The 18,516-nt window shown below is 44.0% G+C and overlaps 1 protein-coding gene across 8 annotated transcripts in view; it reads right to left on the bottom strand.

The window, feature by feature from the left end:
• Positions 1 to 12,493: 12,493 nt before the first annotated feature.
• Positions 12,494 to 18,516, bottom strand: part of tsc1.S (TSC complex subunit 1 S homeolog) — a 35,305-nt gene continuing 29,282 nt past the window's right edge. For all 8 annotated transcript variants that reach the window (XM_018232634.2, XM_018232631.2, XM_018232633.2 and 5 more), the window contains one exon: positions 12,494 to 14,370. In XM_018232634.2, coding sequence (XP_018088123.1) covers positions 13,947 to 14,370 — 424 coding nt within the window. In that variant the 3' untranslated portion in view covers positions 12,494 to 13,946. The remainder of the gene's footprint in view (positions 14,371 to 18,516) is intronic.

Here is an 18,516-nt window from a genome sequence, read left to right as displayed (position 1 = left end):
TAAACAGGGCTGTTAATTTCCCCTGAAGATCTGCATGTGGCCCTACAATGTTGCTGTAATGGTGGAAGTTGAAGTTCAACAGTAATCACAGGCCCAGGCTAAAGGGATGAGCATTTTTAGGATCAACTGTAGAATCAGTTTCATAGCCTTTAACAGATATTGGCTGCTGGAAATGTTCAGCAAACACAACAATAAGCTGAGAAATAAGTAATAAGTATAAACTTGTCAGAGGATTGCCCCTCCATGCTGCAGGGAAGTACCAGGGAGGCAGGACATAAAGACTGCATGCTCAGAAACAGCTACCTGTAAAAACGCAGTTACAGGTTCCAGAAGGGCTGACACCTAGGGGCAAATTCACTAAAGGACGAAGCGCCTAACGCTAGCGTTAATTCGCTAGCGTAGCGCATTTTCGTTAATTTGCCGATTCACTAACGGACACTGGCGTAAATTCACTAGTGTTACTTCGCACCCTTACGCCTGGCGAATTTGCAAAACGGACGTATCTACGCAAATTCACTGACGCGCGCATTTTTCTGAACGCTACCTTTTACGCCAGACTTCCTTCGCCACCTCAGACCAGGCGAAGTGCAATAGAGTAGATAGGGATTGCTTCAAAAAAAGTTACAAATTTTTCTAAGTCCCAAAAAACTGGGGTTTTTTTCTTTTTTTATGGGTGATAGGCAGAAAAAGATCGAAGTTTTTTTTGGGGATACACTCCTTCCCCCGTACATTTCCTAACTCATGGCATCTTAACTATACAGTGGGCACATGTGTAGGGCAAAATAAAAATTTTATTTGCTGTTTTGAAGGTTTCCCAGTGATGCTACATATACCTCCATTGTAACTTCAATTTGGCGCCGTATGCAAATTAAGCATCGCTAGCATAACTTCGATTTGCTTGGCGAATCAACGCTAGTGCAACTTCGCAACCTTAAGCTTCCCCTGAGCACAACTTCGGATTTTAGTGAATTTGCGTAGCGCTGGCGAAAATACGCCTGGCGAAGTGGACGCTGGCGCAACTACGAATCTTAGTGAATTTGCCCCCTAGTGTTTACTATTTAGCCTCATAGAAATAGGGAATGGCCATGAAATAGGCCAAATGATAAGCGGCATGAGGGCCTACTGACACCTGGGCCCACCGGGACTTTTCCTGGTATCCCAGTGGGCCAGTCCGACACTGAACAGAAACATCATTGCATCTACAGTATCAGGACAGAAGGCTGTGCAGAGAGGCCTGTGCGCCCATTTACATTACACAGACAGTGGCCCAATGGGCATTTGCCCGAATTCACAGATGGACTGGGTAACATGTTGCTCACCAACCCCTTGGATATTGCTCCCAGTGGCCTTAAAACAGCTGCTTATTTTTGAATGCCAGGCTTGAAGAAAACTAGTTGCATAAAAACCAATTGTACTGCCAAACAGACCCTCCTGTAGGCTGCCAGTCCACATAGGGGCTACCAAATAGCCAGTAGCCCTAATTTGCACATAAAGCCATCACCCTCTCTGCCTTTCTCATGTGCCCTCTGGAATGCATGGTCAATTTGCAATAAACTCACAGCAGTCCATGATCTCTTCACCTTCTGGCTATCACTGAAACATGGCTCTCCCACAGACACTGCTTCACCTGCTGCCCTCTGCTATGGAGGCTTCTCACTTAGTCACAACCCTAGACCGGATGGCAGTCATGGCGATGGGGTAGGATTTCTTCTCTCCCCCAAATGTAGGTTTCAAAATCTAACCACACCAACTTCTCTCTCCTTCACTTCTTTTGAAGTCCACAGCATAGGTTTGTTTTCTCCAATCTCTCTGCGTGTTGCTGTCATATATTGACCCCCTGGTCCCTACTCTACGTTCTTGGATCACTTTGCTGCTTGGCTTCCATACTTTCTCTCCAGCAAGACACCTGCTCTCATTTTAGGGGACTTCAACATCCCCATTGACAACTCTGCTTCTCCTGCCACCTCTAAACTCCTCTCTCTAACAACTTCAAATTGTCTCTCTCAGTGGACAGACTCACCTACCCTCATCGAGGGTCATGCCACTCGTGCCGCCCATCCAACCTTACTAACTCTCCTTACCCCCATCACGTACTCTCCTTTCTGATAACACTTTCACCTGCACTAGCACACACCATCTCTCTACCCACACGTACAGAAACCTTAATGCCTTTGATCTACAACAATTATCAACAGTATCAGCACAATCCATCTCTCACATTAACAATCTTTCCTTTCCAAATAGGGCAGCTTCTCTCTCTACAATGATGTTCTTTCAACAGCTCTTGACTCCCTTGTTCCTTTTATCACCCGTCACAGCCAACCAGCTAAACCCCAACACTGGCACACTAATGTAACTCGGTACCTCAGAAGATGTAGTAGATCAGCTGAGCGATGGTGGAGAAAGTCACGAACTGATCCTGACTTCATCCACTTCAAATTCATGCTCTTCTGCTACAATCGAGTGCTATCATTAGCTAAAGAACAATACGTCTCTTCTTTAATCTCCACTCTGTCCTCTAAACCGCAGCGATTGTTTGCCACATTTAACTCACTCCTATGCCTCCTCTACCTCCTGCATCCATTAATGTAATTGCCCACGGTCTTGCCCATTTCTTTAATGAAAAAATCGATCTCATTAGGCTGAGCATACCATCTGACAACAATCTAAAACTCACCACCAGTCCACTCACATCCACTTTGCACTCCTTCACCGCTGCAACACTAGATGAAGTTAGCAAACTTCTAGCCTGCTCTAAACCCACAACCTGCTCCCTTGACCCCATACCCTCTTGTCTCCTTTATCCAATCTCTGATACACTCTCTCCTGCACTTACCCACCTATTTAACCTTTCACTCTCTACTGGTACTTTTCAATCCTTATACAAACAAGCACTAATCACTCCTATCCTCAAAAAACCTTCCCTTGATCCCATCTGTCCCGCTAACTATTGTCCGATTTCCCTTCTTCCATTCGCATCCAAATTACTAGAAAGGCTTGTTTACAAATGCCTGATCCAGCATCTGGCTCACAACTCCCTTCTCGACCCCCTGCAATCTGGCTTCCGCCCAACATACTCAACTGAAACTGCACTCACCAAAGTAACCAATGATCCTCTACTGGCAAAGTCTAAAGGTAACTATTCCATACTCATCCTTCTAGATCTCTCTGCAGCCTTTGACACAGTTGACCACACACTCCTCCTAGACATTCTACACTCAGCTGGCATTCGTGTCACTGCTCTTTCATGGTTTACATCTTATCTGTCTGACCATCCCTTTAAATTTGCCTTTTCTAACTCCACTTCTACTATGTTCCCTCTCTCTGTTGGAGATCCTCAAGGCTCTGTTCTAGGCCCTCTGCTGTTCTCTTCTGCTATACAACTTTGCTAGGAAAACTTATTCAGTCGTTTGGACTTCAGTATCACCTTTATGCTGATGACACCCAACTCTACTTGTCTACTCCCGATCTTTCTAATTCTGTCCTTTCCCAAGTTAAAGACTGTCTCTCTGCTGTCTCCTCCTGGATGTCATAGCGCCACCTGAAACTGAACCTTTCAAAAACAGAACTCCAAGATCTTCCCCTGTCCCTCAGATATCACTCACAGTAAACAACACCACCTTTCATTCCACCACACAAGCACGCTGCCTAGGAGTTATTCTAGACTCGCATCTGTTGTTTTCACGACACATTCAAACACTTGCAAAATCTTGGCGCATTCAACTGCACAATATTGCCGAATACGACCATATCTCAGTTCAGAATCAACTAAAACACTGATTCAGTCTCTCATCATCTCCCGCCTTGATTACTGCAACCTACTCCTCGCAGGTATTCCAACAAGTCACCTTTCACAACTCCAATCTATTCTAAATGCAGCCGCTAGACTCATTTATCTATCTCACCGCTCAACATCAGCTGCTCCCATATGCATGTCCCTTCACTGGCTCCCAATCTCCTCTAGAATCAAATTCAAATTACTAACACTCACATTCAAGGCCCTTAATAATGAAGCCCCTCCCTATATTTCATCTCTGATCTCCAAATCCTCTCCTTCACGAAACCTACGCTCTGCTTCTGATCTGTGCCTCGCTTCTCTTCTTATCACTTCTGCCCATTCTCGTCTACAAGACTTCTCTCGGGCTTCTGCTTTTCTCTGGAACTCTCTAACTCGAGATGTCAGACTTTCTCCTTCTTTCCAAACTTTCAAGCGCTCCTTTTAAAAGACCCACCTGTTTAAAGAAGCTTATTCAATGTACCTTAATTAATCAATCATTGCTGAATCAAAAATCACAAATTGTTTCTAAAATCCTAATGTCTCATTTGTACCCTAACCTTTACTTTGTAAACTCTAATTTGTGGGGCCCTCTAATCCTATTGTACTCTGTAAGCATTGTTTGTTATCCACCATGTATTCCCTGTTATATAACTAAGGTAAAGCACTGCGCTATATAAATAAATGATGATGATGAAATGATGATTTGGCACCACCAGGAACTTTTTCATGCTTGTGTTGCTCCCCAACTCTTTTTACATTTGAATGTGGCTCCTGGATAAAAAAAGGTTGGGGATCCCTGCCATAGACACGCATTATTCATCGGGCTAATGGGGGCTTTTGGGCCCAGGGCCGCCATCAGAAATCACAGGGCCCCATACGACAACATTTCCTGGGCCTCCTGGGCTGCGCCCACCGCAAGCCCCACCTACAGGTCCACCCTCCCCACCCCACAGGTCTGCCCCCCACCACACAGTAAAAAAACAAAAAAAATATTGGTGGCTAGGGTTCCCACATGTTAATATAAAATAAAAGATATTAAAAAAAAACATTTGTGGGCAGGGCCCCCCCATTACAAAATATTGGTGGCTAGGACCCCACATGAGAAAAAAAAATTGGTGGCCAGCCCCCCCCCCCCCCACATTATAAGAAAACTGGTGGCCAGGGCCCCTTAAACGTCCATGCCTTCCCGAAGTCAGCAGCTTTCAGAAAAATGGGGGGCCCGGCTAATCAAGTAAGTGTGGCGTGTCCGGGGCCCCCCTTACCCTCGGGCCCCCTACAACTCTCCCCCCTGTCCCCCCTGATGGCTGCCCTGTTTGGGCCTCTGTGTTTTTAAAATGACAGGGCCAATTTTGAATCCCAGCCCAGATCTGGTGGGGGTGGCCTAACTAAATGCTGGCTGGAAGGGCTACAAGGGCACTATAGATTAACGTTCTAGCGGATCTGCCATTGGTTAGGGATATTAGAATTTGTTCTACAGATATCTGATACTGGGATATTTTTAACACATGGAATGGACAGAGTTCCGTTCATTTTCTACACATCTATGTTGGTTTATTTAGCACATGCTCACTGGATGACACTAAAGTAGCACTTAGGTGTTATATATGGTAATAGAGGGTGATGTATATATGTTTAACAGTAAGGGATGTACACACACAATTTGATTTCACTGGAGGGGTCACTCCCACTAATGACATCAGCACAGTGGATTTTTGGTGCCATTTCACCTTTAAAATGACACTGTGTTTGTACAGTGTTTTCATAATCCCGAAGAATGTCCACAAGTAGGGGCCAAAACGTTGAATAAACTCTTTTGGTTTTTTTTCACCGTGAGAAAGACCTGTGAGTGCGGTTATTTGCCAAATATTATGTATGTTTTTTAAACCAGTACCCAGACATATCCTTTGATGGTCGTTGTGCGCCAGTTTTGGGACTGTGTATATATATATATATATATATAGATATATATAGATATAGATAGATATATATATATATAGATAGATATATATATATATATTTATATAGATAGATAATCGATAACAACAGGTGCACACTGGGAGCCATGGGCCCAGTGACTGGATCAGGTGTTGCTGTACTTTTAATACAGGAATTTAAATAACAATTGCACAAGTGTTAGTGAATATTTCTATAGTTTCAATAATTCCTCCCATCCTCCTCCTCATTGCACTTTGTAAACACAGTAAAGTCATTAGCTTCATTCAGAAACACATAAGATCCCATTGCACAACATCTTCTGCACAATGTCAGTAAATAGCAACAGTACAGTATGAGGGTATAGCTTATTATGTGCCCAGAACATTCCTTCTCTGTACATTTGTATTTATACATATGGGAGGAGGTGCCATATTGATTCACTTAGACGCAGGGCCGCCATTAGAAATCACGGGGCCCCGTACAACAAAATTTTTGGGGCCCCCTGGGCCCCGCCCACACTGACGACCAAGCTCCGCCCCATATCCCGCCCACATCGCAGTTAAAAGACCACACAGACATCAGCGCTAAAAAAGTAACCCCCCCCCACACAAGTTGTAAAAAGCTATTGATGGTCAGGGCCCCCTTATAAAAAAATTGGGGCCCCAAAAAAAAAAAATTAAAATTTTTTTTTTTTAAAAACATTGGTGGCAGGGGCCCCCTGTTAAAAAAAACTTGGGGCCCCAACAAAAAAAAATGTAAAAAAAACTAAATAATAAACAAACATTGGTGGCAGGGGCCCCCTTCTAAGTTAAAATCAAATTGGGGCCCCAAAAAAAAATTTGAAAAAAAAATTAATTTTTTTTTGAAAAAAAAAAAAAACATTGGCGGCAGGGGCCCCCTTATCAGTTAAAAACAAATTGGGGCCCCAAAAAAAAAATTTGGAGAAAAAAAATTTTTTTTGAAAAAAAAAAAATGGTGGCAGGGGCCCCCTTACAAGTTAAAAACAAATTGGGGCCCCAAAAAAAATTTAAAAAAAAAATAATTTTTTTTTGAAAAAAAAAAAAACTGGTGGCAGGGGCCCCCTTACAAGTTAAAAAAATTTGGGGCCACCAAAAAGAAAATTAATTTTTTTTTAAAAAAAAAAACCCAAAAAAAAAACAATGGTGGCAAGGGGCCCCTTACGAGTTAAAAAAAAAATTGGGGCCCCAAAAACAAAAGTTTTAAAAAAAAGATTGGTGGCAGGGGCCTATAGAATATTAAAATAATACATTGGTGGCCAGGGGATTAAAAAAAAAAAAAACACAAACTGGTGTTCAGTAGAATTGAACTCATGGCTTCAGTACTTCAACTTCGCCTCCTTTCGTGACTTCGGCTGTTTTCGTGACTTCGGGTCTTTGCGCTGCTTCAGGACTTCGGCTTCGGCTGTTTTCGTGACTTCGGGTCTTTTCGGCGCTTCGTGACTTCGGCTTTTTCCGTGACTTCGGGTCTTTTCGTCGCATCGGCTTCGGCTTTTCGGCACTTCCGCATTCGGCACTGAAGAGGCAAGACGTACGGCTCGGGCGCTCGTAAGGGGGGCCCGGATCTTCAAAAAAATGCAGCGCTGCCGGGCCCCCCTTCATGCCCGGGCCCGGTACGCTTGTCCCCCCTGTCCCCCCCTGATGGCGGCCCTGCTTAGACGGTACAGTATATGGGTATAGCTTATTGTGTGCCCAGAAGATTCCTTCTCTGTATATTTGTATTTATACATATGGGAGGAAGGTGCCATATTGTTTTCCTTAGACAGTACAGTATGAGGATATAGCTTATTGTGTGACCAGAACATTCCTTCTCTGTATATTTGTATTTATACATATGGGAGGAGGTGCCATATTGATTCCCTTAGACAGTACAGTATGATGGTATAGCTTATTGTGTGCCCAGAAGATTCCTTCTCTGTATATTTGTATTTATACATATGGGAGGAGGAAGATGCCATATTGTTTTCCTTAGACAGTACAGTATGAGGGTATAGCTTATTGTGTGCCCAGAACATTCCTTCTCTGTATATTTGTATTTATACATATGGGAGGAGGTGCCATATAGTTTACCTCAGCTGGTGGCTCTGCTCTGATTTAATGTGCACTGTTCTACACCATTTTATTTCCCCTCCGCTCTCTATATTGATTGAGACATGAGACTCTATGAGAGCTGCTTTTCTTGTGCTCATGTGCAAGACATGCTTGGCCTGTGAAACTGTTTGATATCCAGACTTTGAAAGAGTTCAAAAAGCCACAGCTCTACTTATTCCCCTCATCAAAGCCAAGTTCCTGGTGTGTGCACTGGTGTAACAGAGTCTGTGAGGGATCAGAAGCAGCAGAACAAAGGCAATATATATGTATTGGCCGCATAAGCAGGAACATTACATTTATTTATGGTACCCAACAAAGCATGTGCGGCTGCAGGACACCTTCTGTTAAAAAGGGAACTGTGTGCAAATTAAAGTGAGGCTGGTGGGGGTGGGATAGAGCCACAGACATACTTAGTGCCCCAAAGAGTTCTAAAGAGAAAACTTGTAACGGTTTAAGTAAAAAGGCTCAAAGTGTTGCACCTGTTATTACTGTTGGATGAAAATATTGGTAGAGATGCCTATGAGGGTGATAGACCAGGGCCTAGGAGCGCAATGGTATTAAGAGTGGGGCAATATGGCAGTAGTAGGGCAAGGTGGCAACTGTAACGCAAGATAGAAGCAGAAAAAGCAAGATGGAGACAGTAGGGCCAAATGGTCACAGGAGAGCAAAATGATGACAGCAGGGCAAGAGGGTGGCAGTAGATCAAGATGACAACAGACAGGAAGGCAACAGTAGTACAAGATTACAACAGTAAAGCAAGATGGTGACATGAGGGCAAGATGGAAGCATAAGGGCAAAATTAAAGCAGAATAGCAAGATGTAGACAGTAGGGCAAAATGGAATAAGAGCAAGATGAAAACAAAAAGGCAGAGACAGTAGGGCAAGGTGGAGAGAAGTGCCATATGGAGGCAGTAGGGCAATATGGAAACTAAAAAGATAGACAGTGTGGCAAGATGGCAGCAGAAGCGCAAGATGGTGAGTGTGGGCAGCATTAGATCATGATGAAGAGAGTAGAACTGGATGGCAGACGTAGGAGCCAAAACAGTACGGCAATAGTGGAAAGTAGATCAAGAGGGTTACAGTAACTATTTATATTACACAGAACCATTTGAACCTCTGGAGTCAATTTCAGACATGTCGCTGACGCTAAAGACAACTCTGTTGGTAGCGGTCAATTCAACAAAAAGAATCAGTGATTTGCCGCCTTTTTCATCAGAAGAGCCTTATACAGTGATACAAGCAGACACGGTATTGTTAAGGACAGTACCAGAATTTTTGCCAAAGGTGGAAAAGGAACATTATCTAAATCATGGATCCCCAACCTTTTATACCTGTGAGCCACATTCAAATGTAAAAAGAGTTGGGGAGCAACACAAGCATGAAAAAATCCCTTGGGGTGCCAAATAGGGGCTGTAATTGGTTATTTGGTAGCCCCTATGTGGACCTGCAGCCTACAGGAGGCTCTACTGGGCACTATACTTCGTTTTTATGCAAATAAAACTTGCTTCCAATCCTGGAATTCAAAAATAAGAACCTGCTTCGAGGACACTGAGAGCAACATCCAAGGGGTTGGGGAGCAACATGGTGCTCACGAGATACTGGTTGGGGATCACTGATCTAAATAATGAGATTGTTCTGCATCATTCTTTCCAGAGCCTGTGACGGAACAGGAGGAGTGGCATAACCTAGACATAGTCAGGTGTCTGTCATTTTATTTAAAGAAAACAAAGGCTTGGAGAAAAACAGAAAAGTTGTTTCTAATTCCAGCCGGAACTAGAAAAGGACAAGCAACTTCAAAGGCCACAATAAGCGGATGGATAATTAACTGCATAAAATTGGCTTATGAGAAGGAACAGATTTGGTTACCAAAAGGTATAAAGGCCCACTCCACTAGGGCAATAAGTGCTTCATGGGCTTTTCAGGCAGAAGTTTCAAAGGAAGATATATGCAATGCAGCTGCATGGAGTTCTGCAAATACGTTCCTGAAGCATTACCCCTTGTGCAGTCTACGCAGAGAGCAAATGTTGGCTTGAAAGTTTTGGAAGCAGTGTGTAAATAAAATACATTTGTGGGCATAAAACATAACTAGTTATTTTTCTTGCCCCCCCCCCCCATGTGGCTTGCTCAGGTATATCATCCTTAGTGTACAGGCTGCCAAAGTGACCATGGGAAAGAGAAAATGTAACTTCATACTTACCAAAATGTTCTTTTCCTGGTAACTATGGGCAGCCTTTACACTAACCCCTCCCTGAAAACAACTAGTCTGCTCCGACAGTAAAAGACAAAAGGCAGATAGGGGGAGGGGAGGTATTTATAGGTAATTAAATGGTTGGATTGGGAGGGAGTCTTTTATTATTAACCTGTCCTGTCTGTTTGAGGAGCAGGCAAACACCCTTAATGTAAAGGCTGCCCATAGTTACCAGGAAAAGAAAATTTCAGTAAGTATGAAGTTAAATTTTCTCTTTAGATGCCTTAAGAGATATGTACATCCCTATATTTAATTGTGTATTTCTAGTATGTGCTGTGCATGTGTCTTTTATTGCTTAGGGTAAGGCCACACTAAGCGATAGCGCGGCGATTTGACTCGCGGCGACTTTTCGCCGCGACTTTTAAACGGCAATCGCTGGCGAAACTTTGGCGCTGGCGTCTATGGGGAATCGCTGCGTAAAAACACACGCGGCGATCTTTTTTCTATTGTCGCTCGAAATCGCCTCGCTAGGCGATTTCAAGCGACAATAGAAAAAAGATCGCCGCGTGTGTTTTTACGCTGGCGATTTTGCGCGATTCCCCATAGACGCCAGCGCCAAAGTTTCGCCAGCGATTGCAGATTAAAAGTCGCCGCGAAAAGTCGCCGCGAGTCAAATCGCCGCGCTATCGCTTAGTGTGGCCTTACCCTTACAATGGGGATGGGGAGATTCTACACTTCTTAAATAATGTTCCCTCTGCCACACAAGGTGGGTTTGGCAGCACCTGATGGTCTCTGTTTTTCCAGGCTGGTTTCATCATTAGGCTTGGAAACAGACATTGAAACTGTGCCAAACTCTGGTGTGCTTTGAAGGGACTATATTATGACGAAGATTCACTAAAAAAGGCAGTGTAACAAAAAATGTCAATTTTGCACCTTACAGGACAAGGACGCCTAAACTCACTGGGGGACCCAAGTTATAAGGAACCCCCAATGAGCCTAGACACTCACTTCCTACCCTGGCCTAGTGCTCTTCTTCTTATGAGCACCACTCACACCATCTTTTTTAATCCTTGTTGGTACCCCCTGACTGAGCACATGCACAGACTGTAGTCGATAGGGGGCCACAGGAGACCAACTAGGTCAAGTTCCAACCTCCAGAACACTTGACTGAACCAAAAAGCAGGTGTACCAGAATCACTCTAGATTTACCCACTGAAAACTGTTTCTCAAAGACAAGTGCAGACTCAGGGTAGGAGGTGAGCAACTAGAATCACTGGATTGTACCAGCTTGGCAGCCCTCACTGATTAGGCTTCCTTCTCTGCTTCTGTGGATCACCTCTCTCTTCAGGTTACTGTTACATCTGAAAAAACTCTTGCTTTGCAGTGAGATTCCACCATTCATTTATTATAAAATGTGCAGGAAAGGCCTCGGTAGTGTGTACTGCTCTTTTAATGGTAGAAACGTTTGGAATTTAAGTAGCTATAATGCTTACTAGGGTTCAATTTACCTTAGCAACTAGCTAAGAGAAAATGCGAACGAGAAACTGCAAGAAGAAGAAGAAAGGGAGTCTAAAAAGAAAGATAAGGAATAAATAGTATCGATTAAATTAAATCGGCGCCTCGCAGAGGAAAAGATTTTGGTTGCTGGAACCAGTGAGTGTAGAAGGGTCGTACTTTGTGACTCAATTGCAGAAACAGCTCAAGACTTTCTAAATCTGGGTCAAATTTTTAAATTGAAATCCAAACACTCAGGTAATAGTGCAAAACAATTGTTTGTTTTATTTGTTCACAGTTAAACACAAGCAAATAGTCTAACATTTCTGGGCTTCCTGGCGGAGACTGAATCAAGTCTTAACATCCTGCGTTCTGCTTTATTTTTATCCTGTGGCCCAACGCGTAGCAATCACAGAATTCTATGGCTGGCATACCATGAAACGTGGGATGGCAACCATGGGGCACAAACTGTGTGTGTGTGTGTGGGGGGGGGGGTGTTCAAAAGTAACAACACGGGAGCTGCCCAGATCTCGACTACACTATTGGATGGGGGGGCAGTTGAAAGGTAGATGTCAAAGTCAGACTCTACACCTTGCTGTCAGTTTCTATACATTTAGGAAATAGGAACGTCACATGAATGAATGTGATAAAGAAAAAGAGAAAAACACTGAACATCGCTCGTCTATGACTTTAAAGGAATTGTTCAGTATAAAAATAAAAACTGGGTAAACAGAGAGTCTGTGCAAAATAAAAAATATTCCTAATATAGTTAGCCAAAAAATGTAATGTATAAAAGGCTGAAGTGACTGGATGTCTAACATAATAGCCAGAACACTACTTCCTGCTTTTTAGATCTCTTGGTTTCAACTGATTTGTTACCAGGCAGCAACCAATCAGTGACTTGAGGGGGGGCACATGGGTCATTACTGTTGTTTTTGAATCTGAGCTGATTAATTGCAAACTCACAGAACAGTTCTGTCCCATGTGGCCCCCTTAAAGTCTGACTAACTCAGAGTTGCATTACATTTTTGGCTAACTATATTAGAAATATTTTTTATTTTGCACAGCCTATTGAGCCAGTTTTTATTTTTACACGTAACTTTTCCTTTAAAGGCAACATTGGAACTGGGCGGTGTCAACAGCTTCCAGCGCTCTTTGGCAATCTTCACAGGTTAAATAAACCAATGTCATTCCATGAATGAGCTTGATTACACGCATGTCTAGGGTTTAACGGCGGTTGGTGCTCACGTTTGCATATCAAATTTGTCTTGGTTAGGTTGTTATACATATTTCAAGGAACGACTCATCCATAGGGGGCTTAAAGCTGCTAGGGTCTCATGGATTGTAATACATGGATGTAGATCATTACATCCAAATACTTTAAAACATAGTCTGCCATCTACAAAAAGGAAGAAAAAAAAAAAAAAAAAAAAAAAAAAAAAAAACTACTTTATGACTATACACAGACAAAAAGAAAAAATGTCTGGTATTCTTAATAAAATATACAGATTTAGCAGAGTTAGATATTTTGACATTGTTAATCTGTTGTGTCTTACAAGTGAACATGATACCGTGGCATATAAACATTCGCAGGACACACCTTCTAGTGTTTCATAAGAAAGGGTTCTCTCAAAGTGCAAAATGTCATCATTAGAAATTAACCCCTTCCTGTCCCGTATATATAACCTCAAGGGGAAGTAAAATCCCTTCGTTACTATCAAGTTGTGAAATCATGAGGATCTGCAGGCAGTGGCGCAGCCACAGCCTAGGGTTATTATGAGACCGGTGCAAGTCTTTGAATAAGGAAAGCCCCTAACAAGCTGTTGGTCCCTTATTATTTGGCATCCTGCTATTATTATTGGTAAGGTCACTTTTGAACGAACCATGTGCTGGAGCTGCCATATTTCAGTGCTTAATGGGTTCTAAAAAATAATATATGATTTGAAGCTGGAATCTTTCTATTGGTCAGCCAATAGTCGAAAAAAAAAAAAAGTGTCGGGGAGCCTGTTGTGATTAAAGAAAACAAACAAAAAGAAAAATATAGTTCTTGGCCTACTTGTTACAAGAAAGTGCTCTCGAAAAAAAAAAAAAAAAAAAAAAAGATACCATGTTTATGGAATTAAGGGAATGGGGAGGGAGTAAATAGCATATACTATCCTGCTGATGAGGCAGAGTCTACAAAGTGTCGAGTTTCTCATGACAAAACCTGCATAAGAGAGAAAATGAATTGGGAATGGGGGAAAAAATTGAGATGATGGTAAATTTAAAAAAAAAAAAAAAAAAGTGTCCTTTTGCGACATTCCCTTCCAGTTTGGAAAGTCTGCTACCATTGCACTGCAGAAGTAGTGAGACTGGTTTCATTAACAGGGTCCAGACAACCTTAAAGCCAGGAGCCAGAAGGACTTTTTAACACTGACTGCGGGGAGCGGAGGGCAAGGGAACCTTAGTCATAGTCCATAATCTGAAGATTCCTCACACAATCTTGATTTTGGGGGGAGCCCTCCGCATTCGTCTCTGGGATAAGCTCCTGGCAGAGTTCAGTTTTCAGAATCTCCGAGAGGCTGCTGATGCTTTCCTCGTCGCAGTGGCTCTCGCTCTTGTTGCGGAACAGCTCGCGGGCCCGGATGCCTAGGAAACTTTTGGCGTTGGGGTAGGAGCCGATAGTCAAGTGGCCGCTGGAAGGGATCTCTAGTAACTGCCGACGGCTGAGCTGTAAGTTTGTGCCTTTCTCTGGGGTGGAGAGGGTGCTGCTGCTCTGGCTACTGGAGGAGCTTGTGCGGTTGGCAGGCAAGTTATATTCGCTACCATTGACTTCTTCTAGAATGCCAACATCTGGACTGTAAACACTTGCAATGTTAATGTCACACCTGGAGGAGGAGACACATTTATCAGTTATCTTTATGGTATACTAAATTGTAGCTGCTGAGTCAGCCTCTCTGTCTTTTCATGACTAAAGATTGGCCTAGGCCGAAAAATCCAAAAGGTCAAAAACAGCATCGGCCTGTAGATGCAATCCTTTCTGGTCAGTACCTGGGCTTTAGCTTGGCTGTTTAGCACAGTTGAGTCTTCCTCACATGGGCTGATGTGCCAAATTAGCTTATAATGTTAATGCTCCAATGCTTTACTAACCAAAAAAACCAACAAGTAACTCCATGAAAATCCTAGTGAGGGGTTATCAGCCAAATGGGGACTGCCCCTCGACATAGTGGATATGGGTGCATGCAAGATCTAACCAATTGCCATGATCAGTATCACGGTATACTTGTCCACTGTTCAATGGCAAAGTGGACAGCTTTGATGAGGCCCGTGTTCATTTCAATACACATGTGTAGAGCTGAATTGTCAGATATACAGGTAGAAACAATAGAATTCTACATGTATCTGAAGATTCAGAACTAACAATGGCCGATGTTCGGGTGCCAATTGTCATGATCAGTTGTATCATGGTATACTTGTCCACTGTAAAGAGATCAACGGGAAAATGGACAGCTCTAATAAGTCCCTTATACTCCCTCTGTTGGTCTGAAGATATAATTACAGTTACAGATAGAATAAACATGGAAAAAACTCAAAGGAATACATTTTTAAATAGCTTTTTCTTCATACTATCTTAAGGTGGCTATAGACATTACAATTACAATGTTTTATGCAAAAGATCTTTCCAAGAAAGATCGTTTGTTTCAATATACGCGTGCAGGTATATTCAGGTAGAAACAATGAGGAGATTTTGTCTACTCACCCTTAAATCTCTTTCTCTTCAGTCGCTTGGGGGACACAGGGACAGTGGGGTATAGCTGGAACCACTAGGAGGCAGGACACAATAAAAAAAATAGAAACTTGATCCCTCCTCCTCCTGCTATACCCCTCCTCTGTAGGCAGAGACACTCAGTTTGTACCAAAGGAGAAACAGGAGGTTATTAATAATCAACAGAAAATCTGATAACTAATTACAAGAACAGATGGTTGAGTCAACCAAGTCTGAAGCCAAGAGAAGGCCTCTATCCAGGGAGGGAAGCCCTGTGTCCCCCAAGCGACTGAAGAGAAAGAGATTTAACGGAGAGTAGACAAAATCTCCTTTTCTCTAGGTCTGCTTGGGGGACACAGGGACAGTGGGGACGTACCAAAGCTGTCCCCTGAATCTAGGGCGGGAAGTAGAGGCCTACGTGGAACCAGCCACTGCAGCCTGAAGTACCTTCCTGCCGTAGCAGGTGTCAGATGCCACAAGGTGCCAAACTGGTAAAATTTGGCAAAAGTATGGAGTCCACGTTGCAGACTTGTTCCACTGAGGCTTGGTTTCGAAAAGCCCTCTGGTGGAATGTGCCCTGATTGATCTGGGGGAACCTGACCCTGTGATGAATAGGATCTCTGGATGGCCTGTTTTATCCATCGGGATATGGTGGTCTAAGTAGCTGGTGTGCCTCTGAGGGCCTGAGGGAAGGACGAACAAGGAGTCAGACGGATGTCCTCGACCCGGTGCATGTAAAACTTTAGGCCCTAACGGGGTTGAGGGTGTGCAGTGCTGCTTCCTTCGCATTGGAAAGGGATGGGAAGAAGGTAGGAATCGTAACTTTCTGGTTGAGGTGGAAAGTCGAAACCACCTTGGGAAGAAAAGAGGGAGAAGTATGAAGTACTGTCCTGTCGTTGTGGAAGGTCAACAGAGGAGACCTACAGGAGAGGGCAGAGATCTCAGATACTCTCCGTGCTGAGGCAATAGCCAGCAGAAAAAACTGGGTTTAAAGGGAGCGTGTTGCAGGGCACTTAGGACTAGGGTTAAGTCCCAATTTGGCACCGGTGAAAGTACCGGGCGTTTTATGTGGGCCATTCCCTGAAGAAAAATCCTAACATCTGGGAGCAAGGCGAGAGGTCTTTGGAACAGGATGGAAGTGCCGAAAACTGAGATTTCAGTGATCCGAGGGACAGTCCCTCCTGTATAAGGCCAGAAGGTGTGGAGTGGAAAACTTCAGTGAATTGAAACCATTACATTGGCACCACCAATGGTAAGTGAACCAGACCCGATGGTACGTCTTGGCGGAGACCGGTTTTGCGGGCTGCACGCATGGTAGAATGACAGCGTCAGAGAACTCCTTCCATCTCAGGATCGCGGTTTCAGTAGCCACGCCATCAAATTGAAGTTGGCAGGACAGTGGTGAAGGATTGGACCCTGAGAGAGAAGGTCCAGGATGAGAGGCCAAGGTTCCTCTACTGAGAGATGTACTAGATCAGAGACCCAGGATCGACGGGGCCATGTTGGAGCTATGAGGATGAGAGTAGTGTGTTCTCTCTGAAGCGTTGGAATGAACGCGAGATGGAAGTCCCAGGGAGAGGTGAGGGCGTCTGCCGCCAGAGGTTACGATTGTGACGTGATCGACCTCTGGCGTCCCCCATCTTTGAGTGATCTTGTGGAAGATGTTGTCCTTTAGAGGCCACTCGCAGGGATCTATGCAGAAACTGAGGTGGAGAGCTTAAGGCCTTGAACACATACCTTTGCAGTACCAGGTGCTGTACTGAAGGACCCACGCCTGTTACAGGCGTTGGTCCTTTTATTTTTATTTTTCTTGTTTTTTCAATTTTTAATCACAATTTTTAAATCACAATAACTTTATTCATTGTATATATTATGGGTATACAAAGTGTTGTTGAGCACAAGGCAGAAGAGAGACATTTTAAGGATTTCACTGAAATGGACTGATTTTATATTTTTGACCATCATGGGTTAAATAGATAACACTGTTTTTTTATGTTGTCACAGGAAGAGGGAGTGGCCTTTTTTCCACACCCCCTCCTCATACTTTAAATATGGATGTGAGAATTGTAACACTAGGCTTGATAAAGGGCCTGGGTGGCCCGAAACGTTGCTATGTTAGAAATACGGTGTGCTGCTGATATCTGCTCTGACTCGCAGGGATCTAGGGATTGTCTGCTGAGATAATCTGCTTCCCAGATAAGAGACCTGGAATGAAGATGGCTGACAGGCGCGTCAGATTGCCCGTATCTCAAGAAGGTTGATGTGAAGACATTGTTCCGATAGAGACCAGCGACCCTGCGCTGACCGACCCTCTGCACTGCTCATATACTGATGCACTGCTCCCCAACTGGAGAGGCTTGCATCTGTGGTGAGCAGTCACCATTGTGGATCCCCTAGGGGTCTGCCCCTGGTCAGGTGACTGGTTTGCATCAAACAGAGGAGACTCGAGTCCTGCGGAACAAACAAAATACCAGGAGAAGGAATTTTTGCCTCCAGGCCGCAAGAATATTCCACTGAAGATCCCTGAGGTGATGCTGGGTGAAGGGAACTGATTCTATCATCGAAACCATGACTCCCAACACCTTCATGTAGAATCTCGCAGTGTGGGACTTCGAGAGGAGAGACCGCACGAGGGTCCGTAGATGCTGGACCTTGTCACTGGGACAGTTTGTGTCTGGGTGTTGAACTGCATCCAGAGGAAGACCATGGATTGGCTTGGGGTTAACGAGGACTTGTCCAGGTTGATGAACCAACCAAACTCCTGTAATCGAACCATGGTGAAGTGCAACGCCTGCTGGGCCACTGCAAAGGAAGGTGCCTTGTTCAGGAGATTGTCCAGATAAGGAGTTATGGAGATCCCCCTGGTGCGAATTAGAGCAGTGGCCACCGACATGATCTTGGTAAAGACATGAGGGGCCGAATTCGGTCCAAGGGGAAGGTCCGTGAGTTGGAAGTGGTGATTTTGGAAGGCAAATCACAAGAATCTCCGATGGGGACAGAAAATTGGGGCCGCGATGACAGACCTGAGGGATTCCAACTTGAACCTTCGCGGTTGAATCAAAGTATGGAGTTCCTTGAGGTCCAGGATTGGCCGAACAGATCCATCCTACTTGGGAACTACAAACAAGTTTGAGTAATAGCCTCGCAATCTCTCGGAAAAGGGATGATGACCTCTGAACGGATAAGCTTGCCGATCTCGTCGTGCAGCGCCTGAGCCTTTTGATGCCCCTGAGGATATCTAGCATAAGGCGTCCGACCAAGTTTGGAC

Source organism: Xenopus laevis, chromosome 8S (assembly GCF_017654675.1).
Source record: "Xenopus laevis strain J_2021 chromosome 8S, Xenopus_laevis_v10.1, whole genome shotgun sequence".
NCBI classification, from domain to species: domain Eukaryota; kingdom Metazoa; phylum Chordata; class Amphibia; order Anura; family Pipidae; genus Xenopus; species Xenopus laevis.
This window is presented reverse-complemented; position numbering and strand designations above follow the sequence as displayed.